Below are 19,698 nucleotides of genomic sequence, written 5' to 3'. Positions count from 1 at the left end.
CTCTCTTCGGTATCCGAACACCCCCCGTGTACACTACATTGGGGTGTGCACGTTAAAGATCCCACGATTGACAAAAGGGTCTTTCCTGGCAAAATTGCTTAGGCACAGTTAATAATTGTCTACCTATACCCGTGTGACTTGGAATAATAGGCCGTGAAAGGTAAATATGCGCCGAAATGGCTGCAATCTACTGGCCGTATAAAATTTCATCTCACACGGCATCATTGCAGAGCACCTAGAACTGTACCCACGGAATATAAGCGTCCTATTGATTGATTGATTGATTCTTCTGAGTAAAGAACATGTCGCGTAAGGTGAAATTACTACATTTAGCAGTGATGTTCCTAGGACTGGAAGGCAACAGGACAAAATGTCCTGAATCAAAAAACTAATAGGACATCATGTCCTGACTACAAAAAAACAATAGGACATTCAGATCAAGCGAACCAATCATGGCACCTAACCTTTTTAGATGCCAGTGCGGATTTGCGAAAGTTGCTGCAACCAACGGTGAACGAGTTTGAGGCAACGCCATCCTCCTGACAGATGGTGCAGAACATCAGTTCTTTTTCTTTGCTGTAGCTGAGCCAAGGGAACATAGAAAACCAGCTCTGCACAAACTTTCTGGTCGCCCCTACTTTCGTTTCTTGCGTCTCCTCCTGCGTCTCTTTCTGAGGTTGTAGATCTATTGGCTCACCTTCTGAGGCTTCAGTCTCCGACGGGGCCGAAGGCCCTGCAACTTGACTGTCCGTGTCGTCCTTTTTTTTAACAAAGCCACTCAAAAGTGTCTGCCCTTTTCCCACGCAAACCTTTTTCTTCGGCGGCATCTTTGCAGAAATGTGGCGGCGGAAGTAAAGTGTCGCTGTCAAAAGTAGCGAGAGTTGTGGCTCTTGTAATATTGTTCGGTCGAGAGTTGCGTCCCTTGTGTTATTGTTCGACCGAGAGTGAAAATTGAAGTTCAAGTAGGCCCCGATTCGAACTCGTTTTAACGGGGTTTGATACTTCAGTTTGTACAGATTCTTCTTGCAATGACCGCTCTAGGCGTAATACTATCGGACAATGACCGCTGACTTCGCGATCGGATCGGACATTTGACGGGACAGAGGTGTTTGCAATCGGTCATTTTACAACCTAAATCGGTCTATGACCGATGACCGATGCCTCGGAACATCACTGTTTAGTCAAGCTGTGGAACTCACAGAATGAAACTGAACGCACTGCATTTTTTCACAATGACCGTAGTCCGTCGCTTGTGCAAAATGTAGGGTGCGTTGCATAGGCAGAGCGCCACAGAACGTTTGCGAACGTTTTCTAGGCAACGCATAGTTTTGTTGTGGCGCTCGCGAGCGTTAGCAAGCGCTCGGTACGAGTACCATTGTCTGGGGTCACTGAAGCGTAACAATGGCGACCGCTCGCCGAGAATGGTCTTGGCAACGGGTGTTTGCGGGGAGCATTCTGTAACGTACCTGAGAGGTGGCACGCCAGAAACTATTGCACTGCCAGTACTGAGCTTGCTGGTTGACTCTCTCTCTGTCTCTTTCTCTCTATCGCAGTCTCTCTCTTTCTCTGTCTTGCTCTCTCTCTTTCTCTGTCTCTGTCTCTCTCTCTCAGTCCCTCTGTGCCTGTCTCTCTGTCTACGTCTCTGTCTCTGTCTTTTTCATTCTTTCTTTCTTTCTTTCTTTCTCCCTTCCCTCTCCCTATGTCTTTCTCTTTCTTTCCATCTCTCTCTAAATCTGTCTGTCTCTCTTTGTGTCCGTATGAAAGTCTCTCTCTCTCTTATCTTTTTTGCTCTCTTTCTATCTCTCTCCCTTTCGCTCTCTCTTCCCCTCCTCGTCTCTTTTTCTCTCTCTCTCACTCTCTCTCTCTCTTTCTTTCTTTCTCTCTCTCTATCTCACACACACACACACACACACACACACACACACACACACACACACACACACACACACACACACACACACACACACACACACACACACACACACACAGACAAACACACACACACACACCCATTCACAGATACAGAAGCACACACACACACACACACACACACACACACACACACACACACACACACACACACACACAAACACACACACATCGGCAAACATAGACACGTATAAACACACACTCGCAGACACGCGCGCGCGCATACGCATGCATGCATACACACTCACACTCACGCACACACACACACGCATGCACATACACATACAGACACATTTTGTACATACATATACACACACAAGCACACAAGCACACACACACACACACACACACACACACACACACACACACAGAGAATGTGTGTACATGAGTGCGTGTGCGCGCGCGTGATTGCAAGTGTGTGTGTGTGTATGCGTGTGTTATGTGTGTGTGTGTGTGTGTGTGTGTGTGTGTGTGTGTGTGTGTCTGCGTGTGTGTGTTTTATGTGTGTGTGTGTGCATGTGTGTGTGTGTGTTTGTGTGTGTGTATAAGGTTGTGCGTGTGTATGTGCGCGCGCGTGTGTGTGTGTGTGTGTGCGTCTGGGTGTGTGTGTGTCTGTGTATGTGTCTGGGTTTATGTAAAGGCATGTTTGTGTGAGTGTGCGTTAGTATGTATGAGTGTGTGTTAAGGGTGGTGTGTGTGTGTGTGTGTGTGTGTGTGTCACTGTGTCAGACCTGTTTACCCTTACGATTTTGGCGTAATTTATTACGATTTTCTGCAAAAAATACGCCATTCCGCTATCCGTGTCAAGACTACGATTTTCATAAATAAAAAGAATTAAAAAATAAAAATTAAAAAAAAAAAAAAGTTTTTTTTTTTTTTTTTAATCAATTCACATTGTTTGACATTGTTTTTTTCAATGGCAAAATGGGGTGAAAAGGCACAGGACTGACCAGAGATCATGTCTGTCTGATGAGACGCTGGAGAGCCTTATTCTAGTGGTGAAGTCTCGCCCTCACTCATTCGGCAAGCGCAAGTACAGTAGAGAAGCGCTTAATGACACACTAAAAAAGGCCTTCTACGAGAAAAAGAATCAGTGATGCATGTGCTTTTGATGTGATCTTCTTTGAAATTATGATGACTAGAAAAACTGACTGATGTGTTTTGTTTGTGAATGATGGATATATGTGCATGATTGCGTTTCGCAGACACAGTTGTCATGTGCGTTGTAATTGGCGACGAATGCTGGATGATTACTATTTTTGTGCCAGGATTACTATTTTTGGGGCTGAGCATTACTCCAAAACTCTTATGGGGGTAAACAGGTCTGCTGTGTGTGTGTCACTGTGTGTGTGTCACTGTGTGTGTGGTTGTGGTTGTGTTTGTGTGTGTGGTTGGGCATATGCGTGTGTGTGTGTATGTGTGTATCTGTGTGTGCTTGTGCATGTTTGTGTGTGTGTGTGTGTGTGTGTGTTTGTGTATGTGTATATATGCGTGTGCATGCTAATGTGTGTGAGTGAGTGCGCGTGTGTGCATGTGTGTGTGTGTATTTATATGTGTGTATGTGTTTGTAAGTGTGTGTACGTGTGTGTCTGTGTGTATTTGTATGCGCGCACACGCGTTTGATTGTGTGAGTATGTATGTGTGTGTGTGTGGTGTGTGTGTGTTCGTGTTAGCTTGTTTGAGTGCGTGTGTGTGTGTGTTGTGTGTGTGTGTGGGTGCGTGCGTTAGTGTGTGTGAGTGTGTGTTAAGGGTGGTGTGTGTGTGAATGTATAATTTTTATATGTTCGTGTGCGTGGATGTGTGTGTGTGTGTGTGTGTGGGGGGGGCTCTGTGTGTGCTTGTGCGTGTTTGTGTGTGTGTGTGTGTGTGTGTGTTTGTTTCTGGGTGAATGTATGTGCATGTTTGTGTTATGGTGTGTGTGTATGTTTTGCTTTTTTCACGAGATCGAACTTATGATTGAAAAGGCTGACGACCACAAACATTCACAGAGAGAAGAATGCAGAAGGTGACTCGTGCGGGTTATTGTGATGTCTCTCTCTGTCTCTGTCTCTGTCTCTCTCTGTCGCTCTCTCTCTGTTGCTCTCTCTCTCTCTCTCTCTCTCTCTCTCTCTCTCTCTCTCTCTCTCTCATACACACACATTCTTTATGTTCGTCTGTCTCTCTCTTTCTCTCTCCCTTTCTCTCTGTCACTCTCTCTCTCTCTCTCTCCCCTCTCTCTCTCTCTCTCTCTCTCTCTCTCTCTCTCTCTTTCTCCCCCCCCCTCCCTTCCTATTTACATGTAATAAATTGTGTGGGTGTATTTGCTTGTGTGTTTTGGTTGTAACATATGCTACTGCATGGCACTTTAAGTGTGTCATCTTGTATTTGCTGCAAGGTCGCGTTATCTGCTTTTTTCACGAGATCGGACTTAAGATTGAAAAGGCTGACGTCCACAAAATGTCAGAGTGAGAAGAATGCGTGTAGATAGTGACACTTGTTTGTGTGTGTGTGTGTGTGTGTGTGCTTGTTTGTATTTATGTGTGTTTTACTGTTTGTGTATCTTAATGTGTGAGTGAGTGCGCGCGTGTGCATGTGTGTATGTAAACATATATTTGGGTGTGTGTTTGTGTGTGTGTGTGGGGGGGGGGGCGAGAGAGAGACAGATAGAGAGATCGAGAAAGAAAGGAACACGGAGAGAGAGAGAGAAAGAGAGAGAGAGCGAGCGCGCACGCGGGCTTTTTTCTCCTAAACATTCCCCTTTAATCAACCTTTATTGACTGACATGAAGACCACAACACTTTTCCACGGACTCGACAAGAAATCTAACTGTCAAATCTGACCACCAAAAAAAAAAAAAAGGAAAGGCCCTGCTTCTCCACGTGGGGTACGAAACTCAAACACACACACACACACAGATATCCTGAGGCCCAATGGATAGCGTCACCCCTAAAATGTACTCATGGACTGAGCTGTAAGCGATTGGACTCGTCTACTTTGGTCAGTGCGGGTAGGGAGGGCTGTTCCAAGTACAAAGCGACTGTTCGCATGATCGCCCCTAATATGCATGCATGGACTCGGCCGTCAGCGAAGAGATGGGTCCATTTACTTGAAAGTGGGTAGAGAGGGTAGAATTGAGTTCGCTGCGAACAGTTCGCCGCGAACATAGCGTTGCTTACAACATGAAAACTTTTTGTCTCTTCGCGAACAGAACGTCCGCTCTATGCAACGCACCCGTAGTGAAACTGACGAGCCTGTTTAGCGCGGTAGTGGTTTCGCTATGCCGCATAGTACGCTTTTCTGTGCCTCTCTTCGTTTTAACTTTCTGAGCGTGTTTTTAATCCAAACATATCATATCTATATGTTTTTGGAATCAGGAACCGACAAGGAATAAGATGAAATTGTTTTTAAATCGATTTCGGAAATTTAATTTTTATATTTTTTATATTTGTAATTTTCAGAGATTGTTTTTAATCCGAATATAACATATTTATATGTTTTTGGAATCAGGAAATGATGTAGGATAAGATAAACGTAAATTTGGATCGTTTTATATAAAAAAAAACTATTACAATTTTCAGATTTTTAATGACCAAAGTCATTAATTAATTTTTAAGCCACCAAGCTGAAATGCAATACCGAAGTCCGGCCTTCGTCGAAGATTGCTTTACAAAATAAAATTTTCAATCAATTTGATTGAAAAATGAGGGTGTGACAGTGCCGCCTCAACTTTTACAAAAAGCCGGATATGACGTCATCGACATTTATCGAAAAAATGAAAAAAACATCTGGAGATACCATACCCAGGAACTCTCATGTAAAATTTCATAAAGATGGTCCAGTAGTCTGAATCGCTCTACACACACACAGAGACACACACACACACACACACATAGACAGACAGACACACATACACCACGACCCTCGTCTCGATTCCCCCTCTATGTTAAAACATTTAGTCAAAACTCGACTAAATGTAAAAAGGGAATTCAGGCATGAGCAAGTTCCAAAATTTTTCACTCGCCTTGTGGGCTAGTGAATTTCAAATTTGACTAGCCCACAAACAAATTCACTCGCCCACAAAAATGACTTACCAAAGAACAAAACGATTCCATCCATTCAAACGTGGTGAAAGGCGAGCAGGTCTTTGCAAGCGCCTGTACCGATCGCATCAGTTGAGCGACACGAGCACGCTGGTCTTGCGTAAGCTGGTGCATAGCATGTCCGGTTGTCAGTATATATATCAATGAGAGAGTGTGTACACTACATTGGGGTGTGCACGTTAAAGATCCCACGATTGACAAAAGGGTCTTTCCTGGCAAAATTGTATAGGCATAGATAAAAATGTCCACCAAAATACCCGTGTGACTTGGAATAATAGGCCGTGAAAAGTAGGATATGCGCCGAAATGGCTGCGATCTGCTGGCCGATGTGAATGCGTGATGTATTGTGTAAAAAAATTCCATCTCACACGGCATAAATAAATCCCTGCGCCTTGAATATGTGCGCGATATAAATTGCATTAAAAAAAAAATTTAAAAAGAAATAAATCACTGCGCTTAGAACTGTACCCACGGAATACGCGCGATATAAGCCTCATATTGATTGATTGTGTGTGTGTGAGGGATTTTATTTGTGAGTGATTGTCTGTGTGTGTGTGTGTGTGTGTGTGTGTGTGTGTGTGTGTGTGAAATAATCATTTATCAAGGATCGTTCAAGGAAATAACTGAAGGTTTACGAAAAAAACTGGGTACAGCTAGTATACATATATATATATATATATACGGATATTAAATTTCATATTCTTACTCCGAATCACATTAGCATTGAGTCACATGAGATGCTTAGCACTGAAAAACGCTTACATATCTAAGGGAAGCAACCCATCACCAAAACGAAAGCGAAAGTAGCTTAGGTAATGAGCAGTCACACTGGGAGTTACCTCCCATATTGGTGTGCACACGTCACTTCCCATAACTCCACGTGTCTACCTACCCTCATACGATCTTTTCACCTCTGAGGGAAAGGTCACTGAAATTTTTCGCTCCTATGGTCTGCTCTTGTGTTGTTGTGACACCTGCCGGCCATGTTACCTGTCTGTCTGCTCGTCACTACTGCTGTTTGGTGAGCCCGTTCCTGTCTTTGTGTTCTCTTTCTCGCTTTTGTTGCTGAACTTTCGTCCGTGTTCGGACTTGTTTGTCAGTGACTTGTTGCGTTGTCGCCATTGTTAGTGTGTTCAGTTAGCTTGCTAACTTCCATAATAATGGTATTTAGCCGTGCGGGCCTCCTTTGGGTTCGGCAAGCATGGTTATTTTGGGTGTTTCTCTAGAGAATTATTTTGTTTACTGACTTGGCGGGCCGTTGCGGCTTGCGTGTTTCAGTAATTTTAGCCGTATGTTTTTTCGCCATTTGCATCTTGTTAGCTTTGCTGACTTTAATGTTTTTGGTAGGTCGCCTTTGCTTGTTTACTCGGGTAGTTTACAAGCTTGGTTAGTTGTTGTTCTTTGAACTTTTTTAATTACTGAAGTTTTCTGTCCGTTGGACTTACGTGCTTACAGTAATTTGTGCGAAGTTTTTCGTATTTTCTTAGCGTCTGATAGTTCGTCCGTCGTTTCGGTTATCAGTAGCTATGTTTGGTTTTAGCTTTTTGGCTAGGCTGACGTTTAAGGCTAGTTTAGCTTTCGTCCGCCGTCGCCTTTTTGAGTCACTTGAGAAAAAGTGACTCTATGTAATCGGTCAGTGTTAGTCTGTCCGGCCGGCCGTCTGGCTGGCCGGCCGGCCGGCCGTCCGTAGACACCACCTTAACGTTGGACTTTTCTCGGAAACTATCAAAGCGATCGGGCTCATATTTTGTTTAGTCGTGACCTCCAATGACCTCTACACTTTAACGATGGTTTCGTTGACCTTTGACCTTTTTCAAGGTCACAGGTCAGCGTCAAAGGAAAAATTAGACATTTTATATCTTTGACAAAGTTCATCGGATGTGATTGAAACTTTGTAGGATTATTCTTTACATCAAAGTATTTACATCTGTAGCCTTTTACGAATGTTATCAGAAAAACAAGGGAGATAACTAGCCTTTTCTGTTCGGCAACACACAACTTAACGTTGGGCTTTTCTCGGAAACTATAAAAGTGACCGGGCTCAAATTTTATGTGAACGTGACTCATTGTGTTGTGAATAGCAATTTCTTCCTGTCCATCTGATGCCTCATATAATATTCAGAACTGCGAAAGTGACTCGATCGAGCGTTTGCTCTTCTTGTTTAGCTTGGGGTTGCGGTTTAGGCTGCAATCCCCTCTTTGTCCGTGCATGTTTCTGCTTCTAGCACTTGTGCTTTGCGCAGTCGTTCACGTCCGTTGTTTCTGTGCTCCCTTCTTGTTGGAGGTTTTTTTTTGGTGTCCTCTCTCGTGTTATCTTTGTCCCAGAGTTCGGCATTGAGGAGAGAGGAGATGCAGCGTTCCACGGCGGTCGGCAGTGTCTTGCTCCCTTCCGTGGTGGTTGTCCGGTTCCTGGCTTCCTTGTTGGATGCTTCCGTTTCCGGGAAGCAGGTTCCTGCCTTGTCGGTGGCCGCTTCTGTGGTGGCATTACCGGTAAGTTGAACTGGTCCTACAGTCCTCGTGAGACGTCTGGACACTCCCTTAGGGGAGACAGTTCTTTGGGGCAGGGTCACTCCTTGCATTCTCCTGTTGTTGCCAATACCGATATTTCCCCAGAGGGCACGGACTGCGGCATAACAGTAGCGGCAGCCGTTTACGGCTACTGCGTTTCCGGTTTTCAACCGGAAGCATAACTCCCGTTCTGATACTTCCGCCACCCACGATGGTCACGGACTATACAGAACGGTAGCGGCAGCCGTTTACGGCTACTGCGTTTCTGGTTTTCAACCGGAAGCATAACCCCCGTTCTGATACTTCCGTCACCCACGATGGTCACGTACTATACAGAACGGTAGCGGCAGCCGTTTACGGCTACTGCGTTTCCGGTTTTCAACCGGAAGCATAACCCCCGTTCTGATACTTCCGTCACCCACCGTGGTCACGGACTAAACAGAACGGTAGCGGCAGCCGTTTACGGCTCCTGCGTTTCCGGTTCTCAACCGGAAGCATAACCCCTGTTCTGATACTTCCGTCTTACCCACCGTGGTCACGGTCTATACAGAACAGTAGCGGCAGCCGTTTACGGCCACTGCGTTTCTGGTTTTATCGGAAGCATAGGTCCTCTCTCATGCGTTCGCTCGGACAACGGTGACGGGATGGACTGGATGTGGCTGCCGTTTACGGCCGCTGCATTTCCCGTTTTGGTCGGAAGTATAGGTCCTCCCTCATGCGTTCTCTCTGCACCGGTGATGGGATGGACTGCAGACTGGCCTCCGGGCTTGATGGCTTCTGGCCTCAGTCTATGCAGCCTTCATTTCCGCTTTTGCGGTTGCGACGGCTGCGTTTTTTTCGGTCCTCACCGGATTAGGGGGTCCTACTGCACGCGTACGCTAAGGCGACGGGGAAGTGCTGTACGGTACCGCCGACTGGCCTCCGGTCTTTTATGGCTTCGGCCTCAGTGTATTCAGTCCTCGTTCCGCATTCTGTGGTTTCAGGGGCTGCTTTTCTGGCTTTGGCTGGATACGCTGTCTCTTTTTCTGGCTTCTTACAGCCAGAGAGAGAGCAACAGCGGTCGGCATTGTCGCACTCTGTGCTTCAGCCGGGGCAGTTTTTGCTTCACCCCGAGGGTGTTGTGACTTCCGCTTTTCCAGACACGGCGGTTGGATGGCCTCTCCGCTTACCCTTTTCCTCTGAGTCAAGGGATGAGCAGGTGATTTCCAGAGACACGGGCTCCGGTCTCCGGTTATTGCGTGTTTCCTTCCGCCTCTGGGCCCTCCGTGGTATAGGCCTTCGGGCTTTCTTCACTTGGCTTTCTTTACTCTCACTCCAGTCAGAGTATAAGTCAAAGTGATACTCTGGTACGCGAGTTTCCGGTTTTCGGGTTACTCGTGCATCGTTTTTTATGCCACTGGTCTGTGACCTTGGTCTTTGTCGCCTGCTTGTCCACCCCGACTGTGGGTCTGAGGCTAGCGAACAGACTTGTTTTCCGGAAGGACGTCAGCTGTTTTGGCACACTCTTTGGGTGCCTGTACGGCGATGACAACTTCCGTTTGGTTGGGAAGAGGGAGTTTTTCCTACTACCATTTTTTACAGGTTCTTGGGCTATTTCATCCCATACCTGAAGTGGTACTCCTGCCGTTTCTGTTCCTTTTTCCTGTCCCTCAAGACAAGTTACGGAACAGTTTTAGCCTTAGCTTGTTTTGGCTACTTGGGCTTCGTCTGACACTCGTCCTCTGCTTCTCCGCGGTCGCCTTGTCTGGGGACCCGGATTTGGCTCCCTCTACTGGTTTCCAGTTATGAGAGACTCGGTTGTGGCTGTTTCAAGACGCATCCTTCTCTCTTAGGAGGAGATGGGACGTCCGTGTTAGATCTGGCATCTTTAGGAGACCTTCATCATATTTTCGGTCCAGGACGGATTATATTGATTTGTTTACACTTGGTGTAGATCAATACGATGATGTCGTCTTCATTCTTTGTTCAACCTTTCCTAGGGTGAACGAAGATCAGGTGCTTTTATCCTCTCTTCACCTCGCTCACGCGTTTGGGTGTCGACGGGATTTGATTTCGCTCTTTAGTGATGTTCACACAGCGAGTTAGGTCCACCGGCTTGAGCATCTTCTGGGATCTCTTCCGGTGGGTTTCGGGCTGACCTTCGGGTATGCTGGCTTCTGGCGGTCAGGGTGACAGTCGTTTCAGCCACAGTTTGCTGTTCCGGTCACATTTCCGGTTAGCCGGAGAGTTGTTCGCTTACTGACGTCATGGTTACTTCGGCGCTTTAGGAACAATGACTGACTTATGCGGCCGGTGTTGGTCTTTCGCTGGGTCAGGCTCTGCCTTTCTCGAGCAAGGACTGGTTCTGATGTTTCGTCCAAACTTAAGTTTCACTTAAGTCGTCCTCGGAGGTGACATACAGATTTTCTGAGGGGGCATTGTCTTCGGCAATATCAGTTCGAAGGATCATCCTTTGTGGCTGACCTTCTCTCTCAGTTTTTTGATTAGTCCTCTCCTCTCGGCAGAGGGCTAACTAATGTTCCGAAACCTTTGAGTCACTCCTTTGCCGGTGTTCAGCGGGTATTTTGGAATGGCGTCTGGGTTACGGGCTCTGTGGCTCTTAGCCTTAGTCTGTGCGTTGTTCGGCAGCGTTTAGCTGCTTGACTTCGCTTTTTCGGGTGCCTATGTCTGTGGACCCGACGCTTTCTTCATCCTCATTCTAAAATGAGGAGAGTTAGAGCGACTGCCGTTGGGTTGGGTTTCCTTTTACGGTCACCTTTCTACCACAGGCAACAATGGCTAAAGGGATTTGCCTTTTGTCTGGCCTTCCGTCTCTCAAAGACGGACAGACATTTTCTGGTTGGTTCGTCCAAGTTTCAGCTTTCTCTCGATTTGGCTACGAACGTATCTTCCAGCTTTTCCGGAGAACTTTTTCTCGGGAATTTCCTCGACTGCTTGGTGCCACGGTTTTTTTATGCTTATCAGTCTCGCTTTCAGTCTGGGGTTTGGATTCTCTTTCGATTTTCCTACAAGCAGACTGAATTGCGTACTCTTTTGTTCTTGGAACTTATGTACGCTGACGCTCTTTGTGAGTTTTCGTCATCGAGTTGGACTCGGGTACCTGGTACTCGGACGTCTCTCTCTTTCCTTTACGTGGTGATTGGTCGCCCTTCTTTTTGGGCTGCCTCTCTTTGTCCACGCTTCTTGTTGGGTTGAACTTTCCTTCCTAGAAGAAGAAAGGGGGGGGGGGGGGGGTGGCAGATTGTCTTTCCCCCTCTACTTAGCTCGGGTTCATTTAATCCAGAGCTTTGGTCTCTCTGTGTGCCTTTTCCCTTTTTTGTCCGTGGGATTGATCGAAGGTTTGGGCACAGCTTACTAGCCCTCTGAGGTTTTCCTTTGGCTAGTTTTGATTAGAGACTCCTTGGCTGTCAATCAGGTTTGTTTCTCCGATCCCTTCCTGATTTGTTGGCAGCGTGCCAGTTCCTGGCTAAGGATTAGTGTGAGTTAGAATTTTCTTTCCACCGAGCCCTCCCTGCCTCGTTGGCATGGGGCTACTTCCTGGCAAGGTTTTTAGAGTGGGTTAGATTTTTCTTTCCCACCGCCTTCTTGATGATTATCTGCTAATGTGATTCGGAGTAAGAATATGAAATTTAATGAAAAATTTCTAAAGTAAATTTTGATTTAATTAATATACTTACCCGAATCACATATTGGATGCACTCCCGCCTGCCCCGCGTATGGTTGTGATGTTTGTGTAAAAGCCGTATGAGGGTAGGTAGACACGTGGAGTTATGGGAAGTGACGTGTGCACACCAATATGGGAGGTAACTCCCAGTGTGACTGCTCATTACCTAAGCTACTTTCGCTTTCGTTTTGGTGATGGGGTTGCTTCCCTAAGATAGGTAAGCGTTTTTCAGTGCTAAGCATCTCATGTGACTCAATGCTAATGTGATTCGGGTAAGTATATTAATTAAATCAAAATTTACTTTAGAAATTTTTCATTTTAAACTCCTTCATACTTATGATTACATGCCTGAGCCATATTGAGGAAAACCACTTGATCCCAACCAGAAGGTCGTTCGGAAGACACAAGAGAGACTGAGACAATCAATTCACCCTTTATGCGCATAGTTAAGCTTGCTATTGTCTCACTGTTATTTGTCCAGCTGTTAGAAAAAGACCCCAAGCAATGTTTTTAATTGGGAATATTGTAGTCTGTGGCTTTGGTTTTCAACATCAGCCGCAATAATGATAAAAACAAAAGAAGCATGATCCTTTTTAGTTGGGTGTTTGTTTTTATTTCAGGTTGCTGTCAATACTGGTCAAGTTCCAACAGAGCCTGTGACTGTGATGCCCTTAACAAGAACCGTAAGTATATATATATATTTGTTTGTTTGGCTTTTCTTTTCCTTGATTTTGTTATATATATATATATTATTAGTTATCGTTAGATTTGACTGCGATATCCAGATTTATCAGTGCCAATGTCGAGAAAGCTGAAATCATATCAGATCGAGGCGTGAGCCTAGATCTGATATGATTCAGGCTTTTGAGACATTGGCACTGATAAATCTGGATATCGCAGTCAAATCTAACGATTACGATTTTATCGCCTTCCATTTCGGAAGAAGAACCCATTAACCCCAGTCTAAGAAATCGGTCAAGCGCAAGGGAGGCTACTGCCATGTTGGACATGTTGGATTGTCTGTTCCTGCTTTCGCAACTTTGCTGCTATAAGTATAACTTTCATTTTTCAAATACTCTTTCGTTTTCTAAGACGTAAATAAGGCATCTAAAAACAACAAAGAAAAGAAAAATATTGTGTAAACAGATCACACAAAAAAAGTTCAGTGGAGGAACACGGAACAGCCTTCGCGGTTACTTGCAGTCTTTTAGACTTCAAAGGCTTTAATTTGGCAATTCTAAACGATGGCAGGAACTGAAGTGCCCCGGACTGTATCAGTGAAGTCCTCTGGCTCATTTTCTGTGTAGAAGACAGCTTCCAGTTCTTAGTCGTTATCGATGGACTGCAGTGTTGATAATTTTGTCGAATCACCAACTGCAGACGACACAATATTCCAAGACAACTTTCAAAGATGGCGTCTTCCGATAGCCTTCGTGACTGTTTTGAAGCTGTTGAGGTTTTTGTGTGGATTTTGCATGGCTACGACAAAGAGGGATGGGACAGTGATTCATGCTGGAGCAAAACGTTTAAATCGGCTGCTCATTTCCAGCCTTTACGTGAGTGATAAGCGCTGATACCCTGCAAGAGAACTCGCTTCTTGCTCCAAAATTCAGTTTGTTTACGGCTGTTCCAATCGCCTCCCTCCGTAAGATGAAAACATACCACTCTACTACTTCTCTGTTAAAGGTGGGTGGAAAAAGTGTGTATTTATCCATTACACAGCTTAAACTTGCTGATGCAATTACTTTCCTTTTATAAATTTGCGCTTTAAAATAATGGGAGACTTGTGTTTCCTTCAAGTGAGATTTTTTTCTTCAAAATTACAATTGGAAAACTACTTCCTGCACGATATCAAATTCACTAGGAACTTCCTCTGCGATATCAATTGATATACAGTTCCTAGTTGACCAATGACAACATGTGTTTTTGTCATGTGATCAGTAAAAATGCGATAAATATATGAGGCTTTGCCAAAAGGTGCCATTTTGGACCCATGTGTGTTTGGAAACCAAGTGTAATTAACTGGATTACCCCAACATGTTTACATGTATTGTGCTTTGAAAAAGGGAGTTTGATGAATGCTTTTTTAATGTTTTGAAGCCTGTTGTTGTTGTGAATGTTAAATAAAAAATAAAATGTTTCAAACATACACCGGAAACGGCCCCGAAACATTTTGGACATTTTGGTGTCCTCGGGGAATTTTCGATTTTTCATGATCTGCATCACTGCATCGGTTTTAATCAGCGTATTTCATACAGTCTAAGCATGCAACTCTTTGTAGAATGTGCAACAATCGTAATTAGAACCAGAATTTACCGAAAAACTCGCCCAGTAAATACCCGGTTTTTTTCGAAGGGCTCATGTCCGCAGACCAACTTGTTTACAGATTCGATTTTCGCCGGTCTTGGTGCTTTGAATGGCCGCCATTTTGGATGAAAACGATAGTTATGTATTCGAGGAAATAAAAGCAGTGTGTTGCATTTGAGTCAGAATTTGCGAAGTTATTGTATCTAGCAGCTAAAAAGAATCGATGGAGTTAATGTCCGAAAGTAACGTTTGACACATTTTGTTATTTTTGCAATTTTCACAAAGAAGTTTCGCGAGTATTTGATACAAAAGCGTGGAAACCACTAGTTTTGCTTCTATGGCGTTTCCGGTAACCGATTCGATAGAAATCATGGAGACGAGTCGTAAAGTTGAGAAAATATTGTACTGTCTGTTCAGGGTAAGGTGTAACGTTTGACACTTTGTAACGTTTGACACATAATTTGCCCATAATTCTTCTCCCAACGAATTGAATTAGCTTATAATAACTGCTTGCTACTTTTGGAGGCAAATTTGATGGAAGAAAAATACGATCCTTTGTTTTTGTTAATGTCCGTGTTACGATTCAGGAGGAAACGTTCATGTCCGTGTAACGATTTAGGAGGAGACATTTATGTCCTTGTAAATATTGTAGCCAAAGCTGACAAAATGCATTTGGGTTAGCAGGGGATAGGAATATTTTCATGAGACAGTTTTAACACCCCCCCCCCCCCCCTCCCCAACATAAAAAAAAAATAATCGAAGATTTTTTTTTTTTTAAATTGGGATTTTGCTAGGATTTTACGCACAACTAATTAATTTTTTCGATTTAATTGAGAACCTTATTCCAGATGTACCTAGTCATTAGGTTCAAACTGTATTCTAAATGTCTGTTTGAATATTGTAGTTATTTTTGACATTTTGATTGATTTCATGTCCACCGACTCCATGTAACACGTGACAGGTAGAACGCAGATTTGACCTGTTTTGAACATGATGTTACTATTTTGTGTGGTGCTTTGATGTTCCATAATTACCTAATCTTCAAAATATGAATGTATCCTAAAGGTCTATTTAATATTATAGTTGTCATTTATAACATTTTGAATAATTTCATGTCCACTGACACAGTGTAACACGTGACACGTAGAATGCTGTTATGACTTGCTTTTAACATGTTTTGCTATTGTTTCTGTTTTCATATTCCAGAAATAACCTAATCTTTAGATTGTAAATGAAAAGTTAGTGTATGTGTAACATTCTGGTTGTTATTTCAAATATTATGAATATTTTCATGTCCATCAACATTTTTGTAACACGTGACACCTACAACATGTTTAACTAGTTTTAGCAAACTTTAACAACTTTTAGGGATATTTTTAACATGTTTCAGTGTTTCTGTTGAAGTGTTATATTTTATTTTAGGGTTTATACTTCTTGTGGTTACTTAGCAGAAAGTATCAGTTTTGACTTTTATGGCATATTATCAAACCGTACACATTTCCCAAATGCACAAACCATTCTTTTATTACACAAATGTGTTCATCAAAGACTAATGTATCACTTAAAACACCAAAACAAATCAACTGAAAAGGTTTAGTTTGTCACAAATGTCCAAGCACCCCCCCAGCACGTTTTGGCAAAGCCTCATATATATAAACTTGGGAAAAAAATTATTGCAACAAATTTCAAACCCAAATTAAAGCATTAATTCCTGTGTCATTTCATTAAAACTGTATATGCCAGTTAAGGCCGTTCTTTTAACCTTCAGGATTACCTTTTGGATTAAATATTTCTTTTACAGGGGTCACGTGACCGCCGCTCAAGTAAGGGTACCCTCAAAATCGACCAGGCAAAAACGGAAGGGCCGATTGAAAAATCGACAAAAAATCACAATAGGCAAAACTTTGCAACTTTAACATACGTGAAGAAAGTCAAACCAATTATCTACCGTGAAAAGATTGTTTTGTTTTGCTACCTTGCGTATTTTGCGTGCTATGCTATTTCTACTGATGCAGGTGTCGATCGCAAGAGCGATTAAAAACGGGACGTTTTGTGTCCATTTTTATGGGTATCATGTCAAAAAGCGCTACATTTGAGCAATGACCTGGTGGATTGCTTTGAAATTTTTAGAATATTGTACCAACATAATAGAAATACACAGTGCGAAAGTTTGGATTGTTATGGTTGTTAAGTCAGATGTGACGCAATGTTTCGGAAAATGTTGTTAATCTCATCATAGGATTGTTCACTTGTGTCCCAAAAAATCATGACTTTGCATGTCTACAGATAAATGATTGATACAGATTATGTCTAAGTTTCATTTGCGTGTAGCCGCTGGCGTTAATTTGCTAGCCATGCAAACACATGAGAAAAAATTGTACCGTTCACGCTGTTTTGCGTCGACAGCTGTTATCGCTGCATGCCTCTTAAAACATGCTACGGTCACGCTTGGCTGGGCATCGCTGTGGCACCAGAATCATCGCTTATATATCAAGCGTGTTTACAGGCCTAGCAAATTTGCGTCGGTGTTCATACGCACATACAACTTTCGCAGTGTGTGTATCAATCATTTTTCTGAAGACATGCAACTTTAAATGGCCGAGTTCGCAAATGGTTCCATTTGAGTAGATCATAATGTCGACTTCCTGATCACACATTGTGCCTTTAAATGTAATTATGTTGTGAGTTCAACAGCAGGGAGATGTGAAACGGACGAAAAAAGGGTTGAAGAACGATTGGAGGTAGGAATGAAAACAGCCCCGGCGAAATGGTGTTCAAGAACTTTTTTTTATTCAAGAATATTCATGAATATTCTAGAATGTTCTAGAATTTTTCTACTGGCATTATTCTAGAATATTTTTGGCTTGTAGAATATTCTAGAACACCAAACAAAATTCAAGAACAGCAACAATGTTCTAGAATATTTTTTTTCAAGAATGATCATATTCAAGAACATTGTTCTTCAAAGTTCAAGAACTGTGACATGATCCCTTATTTTTATAACACTTTTAATTTAATTTTTTGTTCTCCAGTTATAGTTTTGGTTGTGTTTGCTACACATTTAAAGTATACTACAAAATAAAGCCAAACAAACACTTGGTTCATTCTTCAAATGTTATATTGTCACAAAGAAGGGAAAGAGATGACAAGTCGATCTTGGGCTAACAATGTTCACAAGCAGAATATGTCTTCAACATTTGTCATCACTTTCTGAACTACTGGAACTGCATGGATGCGGATGTGGTACAGCTACTGGATCGGTCACTGTCACCAGCATCCCTTGTTGGATGATTCCCTTGGCCAACTTCACTGTCAGTCTGAAGCAGAGCATGGTGGATTCGATTCAAAAGAAGGCTCAGTATCAGCTTGAAGCGTTGCAACATTATGTCCTGTAGAGCCTGAAACAATGCCTACAGTTCGTTCAAGAACTTGAAAAAGGAAAAAAATGAAGAGTTAAATGTCGGCAGTTTGTTCTTTTTGGTATCTAAATTGAATGTGGTACAGTATTGATGAAACCCATTTTCATCTGAAATAAGCCATTTTTCTCAGACGTTTTGCCCATTAATTGATTTAATTCATTCACTGGCTGATTAATTACTTCCACAGTTCGTTGACAGGACTCTACCTTTTTCTCCAGTGATATATGGTGGGCTTCATGGTACTTCCAGTGAGAATTCATCTAGATATCTTCTTCACCCCTCTTTCCTGGACCTTGTAAATAAGAAACAAAAAAGGTTTTAACAAAGGATAAACTCAACCATCAGATATTCCAAAGATCATCATCATTACCTAAGAGTGAATGTGAACAGAAAACTTACTAACGTATTGCTTGTCAATGTCATTCAATCAATCAATGAAACCAATTCTAATGCAATGGTTAATGTTATCTTTTTACATAAAAGTTCATAATTCTATCAATACACTTTCGGAATATTTGTTATAATCGTCATTGTTGTAAATACCCTCATAGGCATGTTTACAATTTGAAGCACTTTTTTCAATTTCATTTTCAGAAACCTGTTTTCAATTTTGACCAAACCAGTTATCAGTTTGGTACCGGCAAAATATACCAAATCCTAAGAAAAAGTCTAGAATACGTTTTCCGGTGTCGGTGTGCTGATTACGGAATGGTACAACTGATACCGGTTTCGGTCGAAGGGAGATAACGATGACAGCGACTCTTCAGCTGTGGAAACCTTGTTCAGTTGTTGGCACGTGCGATCGTCTGGACATTCGTGGCAAAATGAAGCGGAAAAATGTGCCCGTTTCGGATGACTGTACCAAGTCTAAACAGCAGAAGCACCAGATTTTCTTGGAGAAATATAAGAAAGAGCCAGGAATTGTGGAGTCTACTATGGGAAAAAGTCATGCACACTGCAAGTATTGTAAATCAGATTTCTCCGTTGCCCATGCTGGGAAATATGACATCGAACGACACTGCACTGCAGTTCCAAAACTCACCTGGACAAGGTTGCTGCAAAGAAATCTGCTGAAAGCTGCCAAGGAATTATGAAGTTCATTTCCACAAAGCAAATCCTGCCAGAAGAAAAGGCTGTAGTCCGCGCTGAAGCAATGTCAACCGCAGAAGTTATTTCACGAACTTCATCTTTTCATTATCAATCTGTTTGGAAGACACTGGTTATAATGCTATAAACTGACAGGAAAATAAAATTGTTTTATCCCTGTTGTATTGGAAGGAGTTAAATTCTGAAGGTGTTCACAAGACATGCTATTCTTACACAAACACGTTTGCACCCATGCGTACATTTTCCCTAGCCCATATGGCTTTGCTTGCAAAGTACACCAACTTTTTGAAAAATACACTCAACTTTTTGGGAAAGTAGTCTTGCCTCGGGTTTAGGGTAAACAGGTCTGCAAATCTATGAGTTCCAAACCTCAAACAAATTCAGCAGAAGTTACAGTCTATAATTCATACTTTTGAAACCAACAGGTTTATTCTGTCTAACAGTGCCAGCAGAACGCAAATCACGGCAGACTTTCTGTTTGCTAACAGATGACACAATGACACACACTGACACAGAAAGGCGGCTGTTAAACCGAACAATCAAATCATCACATGATTAAACAGTACTTTTGCTTAAGTATGCAGTTAAGTTTTATGCATCTGCCATTTCTCATGTTTCATATATTGTCTGTCATTTTTATAGGGGAACAGATATCACTTTGAAATTATGTGTCAACTGCTAAAAT

The 19,698-nt window shown here is 42.8% G+C and overlaps 1 protein-coding gene across 5 annotated transcripts in view; it reads left to right on the top strand.

The window, feature by feature from the left end:
- The window catches only part of LOC138959059 (polymerase delta-interacting protein 3-like), a 162,735-nt gene that overhangs the window by 36,755 nt on the left and 106,282 nt on the right, over positions 1-19,698 (top strand). For all 5 annotated transcript variants that reach the window (XM_070330416.1, XM_070330414.1, XM_070330413.1 and 2 more), the window contains exon 3: positions 12,801-12,863. In XM_070330416.1, coding sequence (XP_070186517.1) covers positions 12,801-12,863 — 63 coding nt within the window. The remainder of the gene's footprint in view (positions 1-12,800; positions 12,864-19,698) is intronic.

This window comes from Littorina saxatilis, linkage group LG2 (genome assembly GCF_037325665.1).
Source record: "Littorina saxatilis isolate snail1 linkage group LG2, US_GU_Lsax_2.0, whole genome shotgun sequence".
Taxonomy (NCBI): Eukaryota; Metazoa; Mollusca; class Gastropoda; order Littorinimorpha; family Littorinidae; genus Littorina; species Littorina saxatilis.
This window is presented reverse-complemented; position numbering and strand designations above follow the sequence as displayed.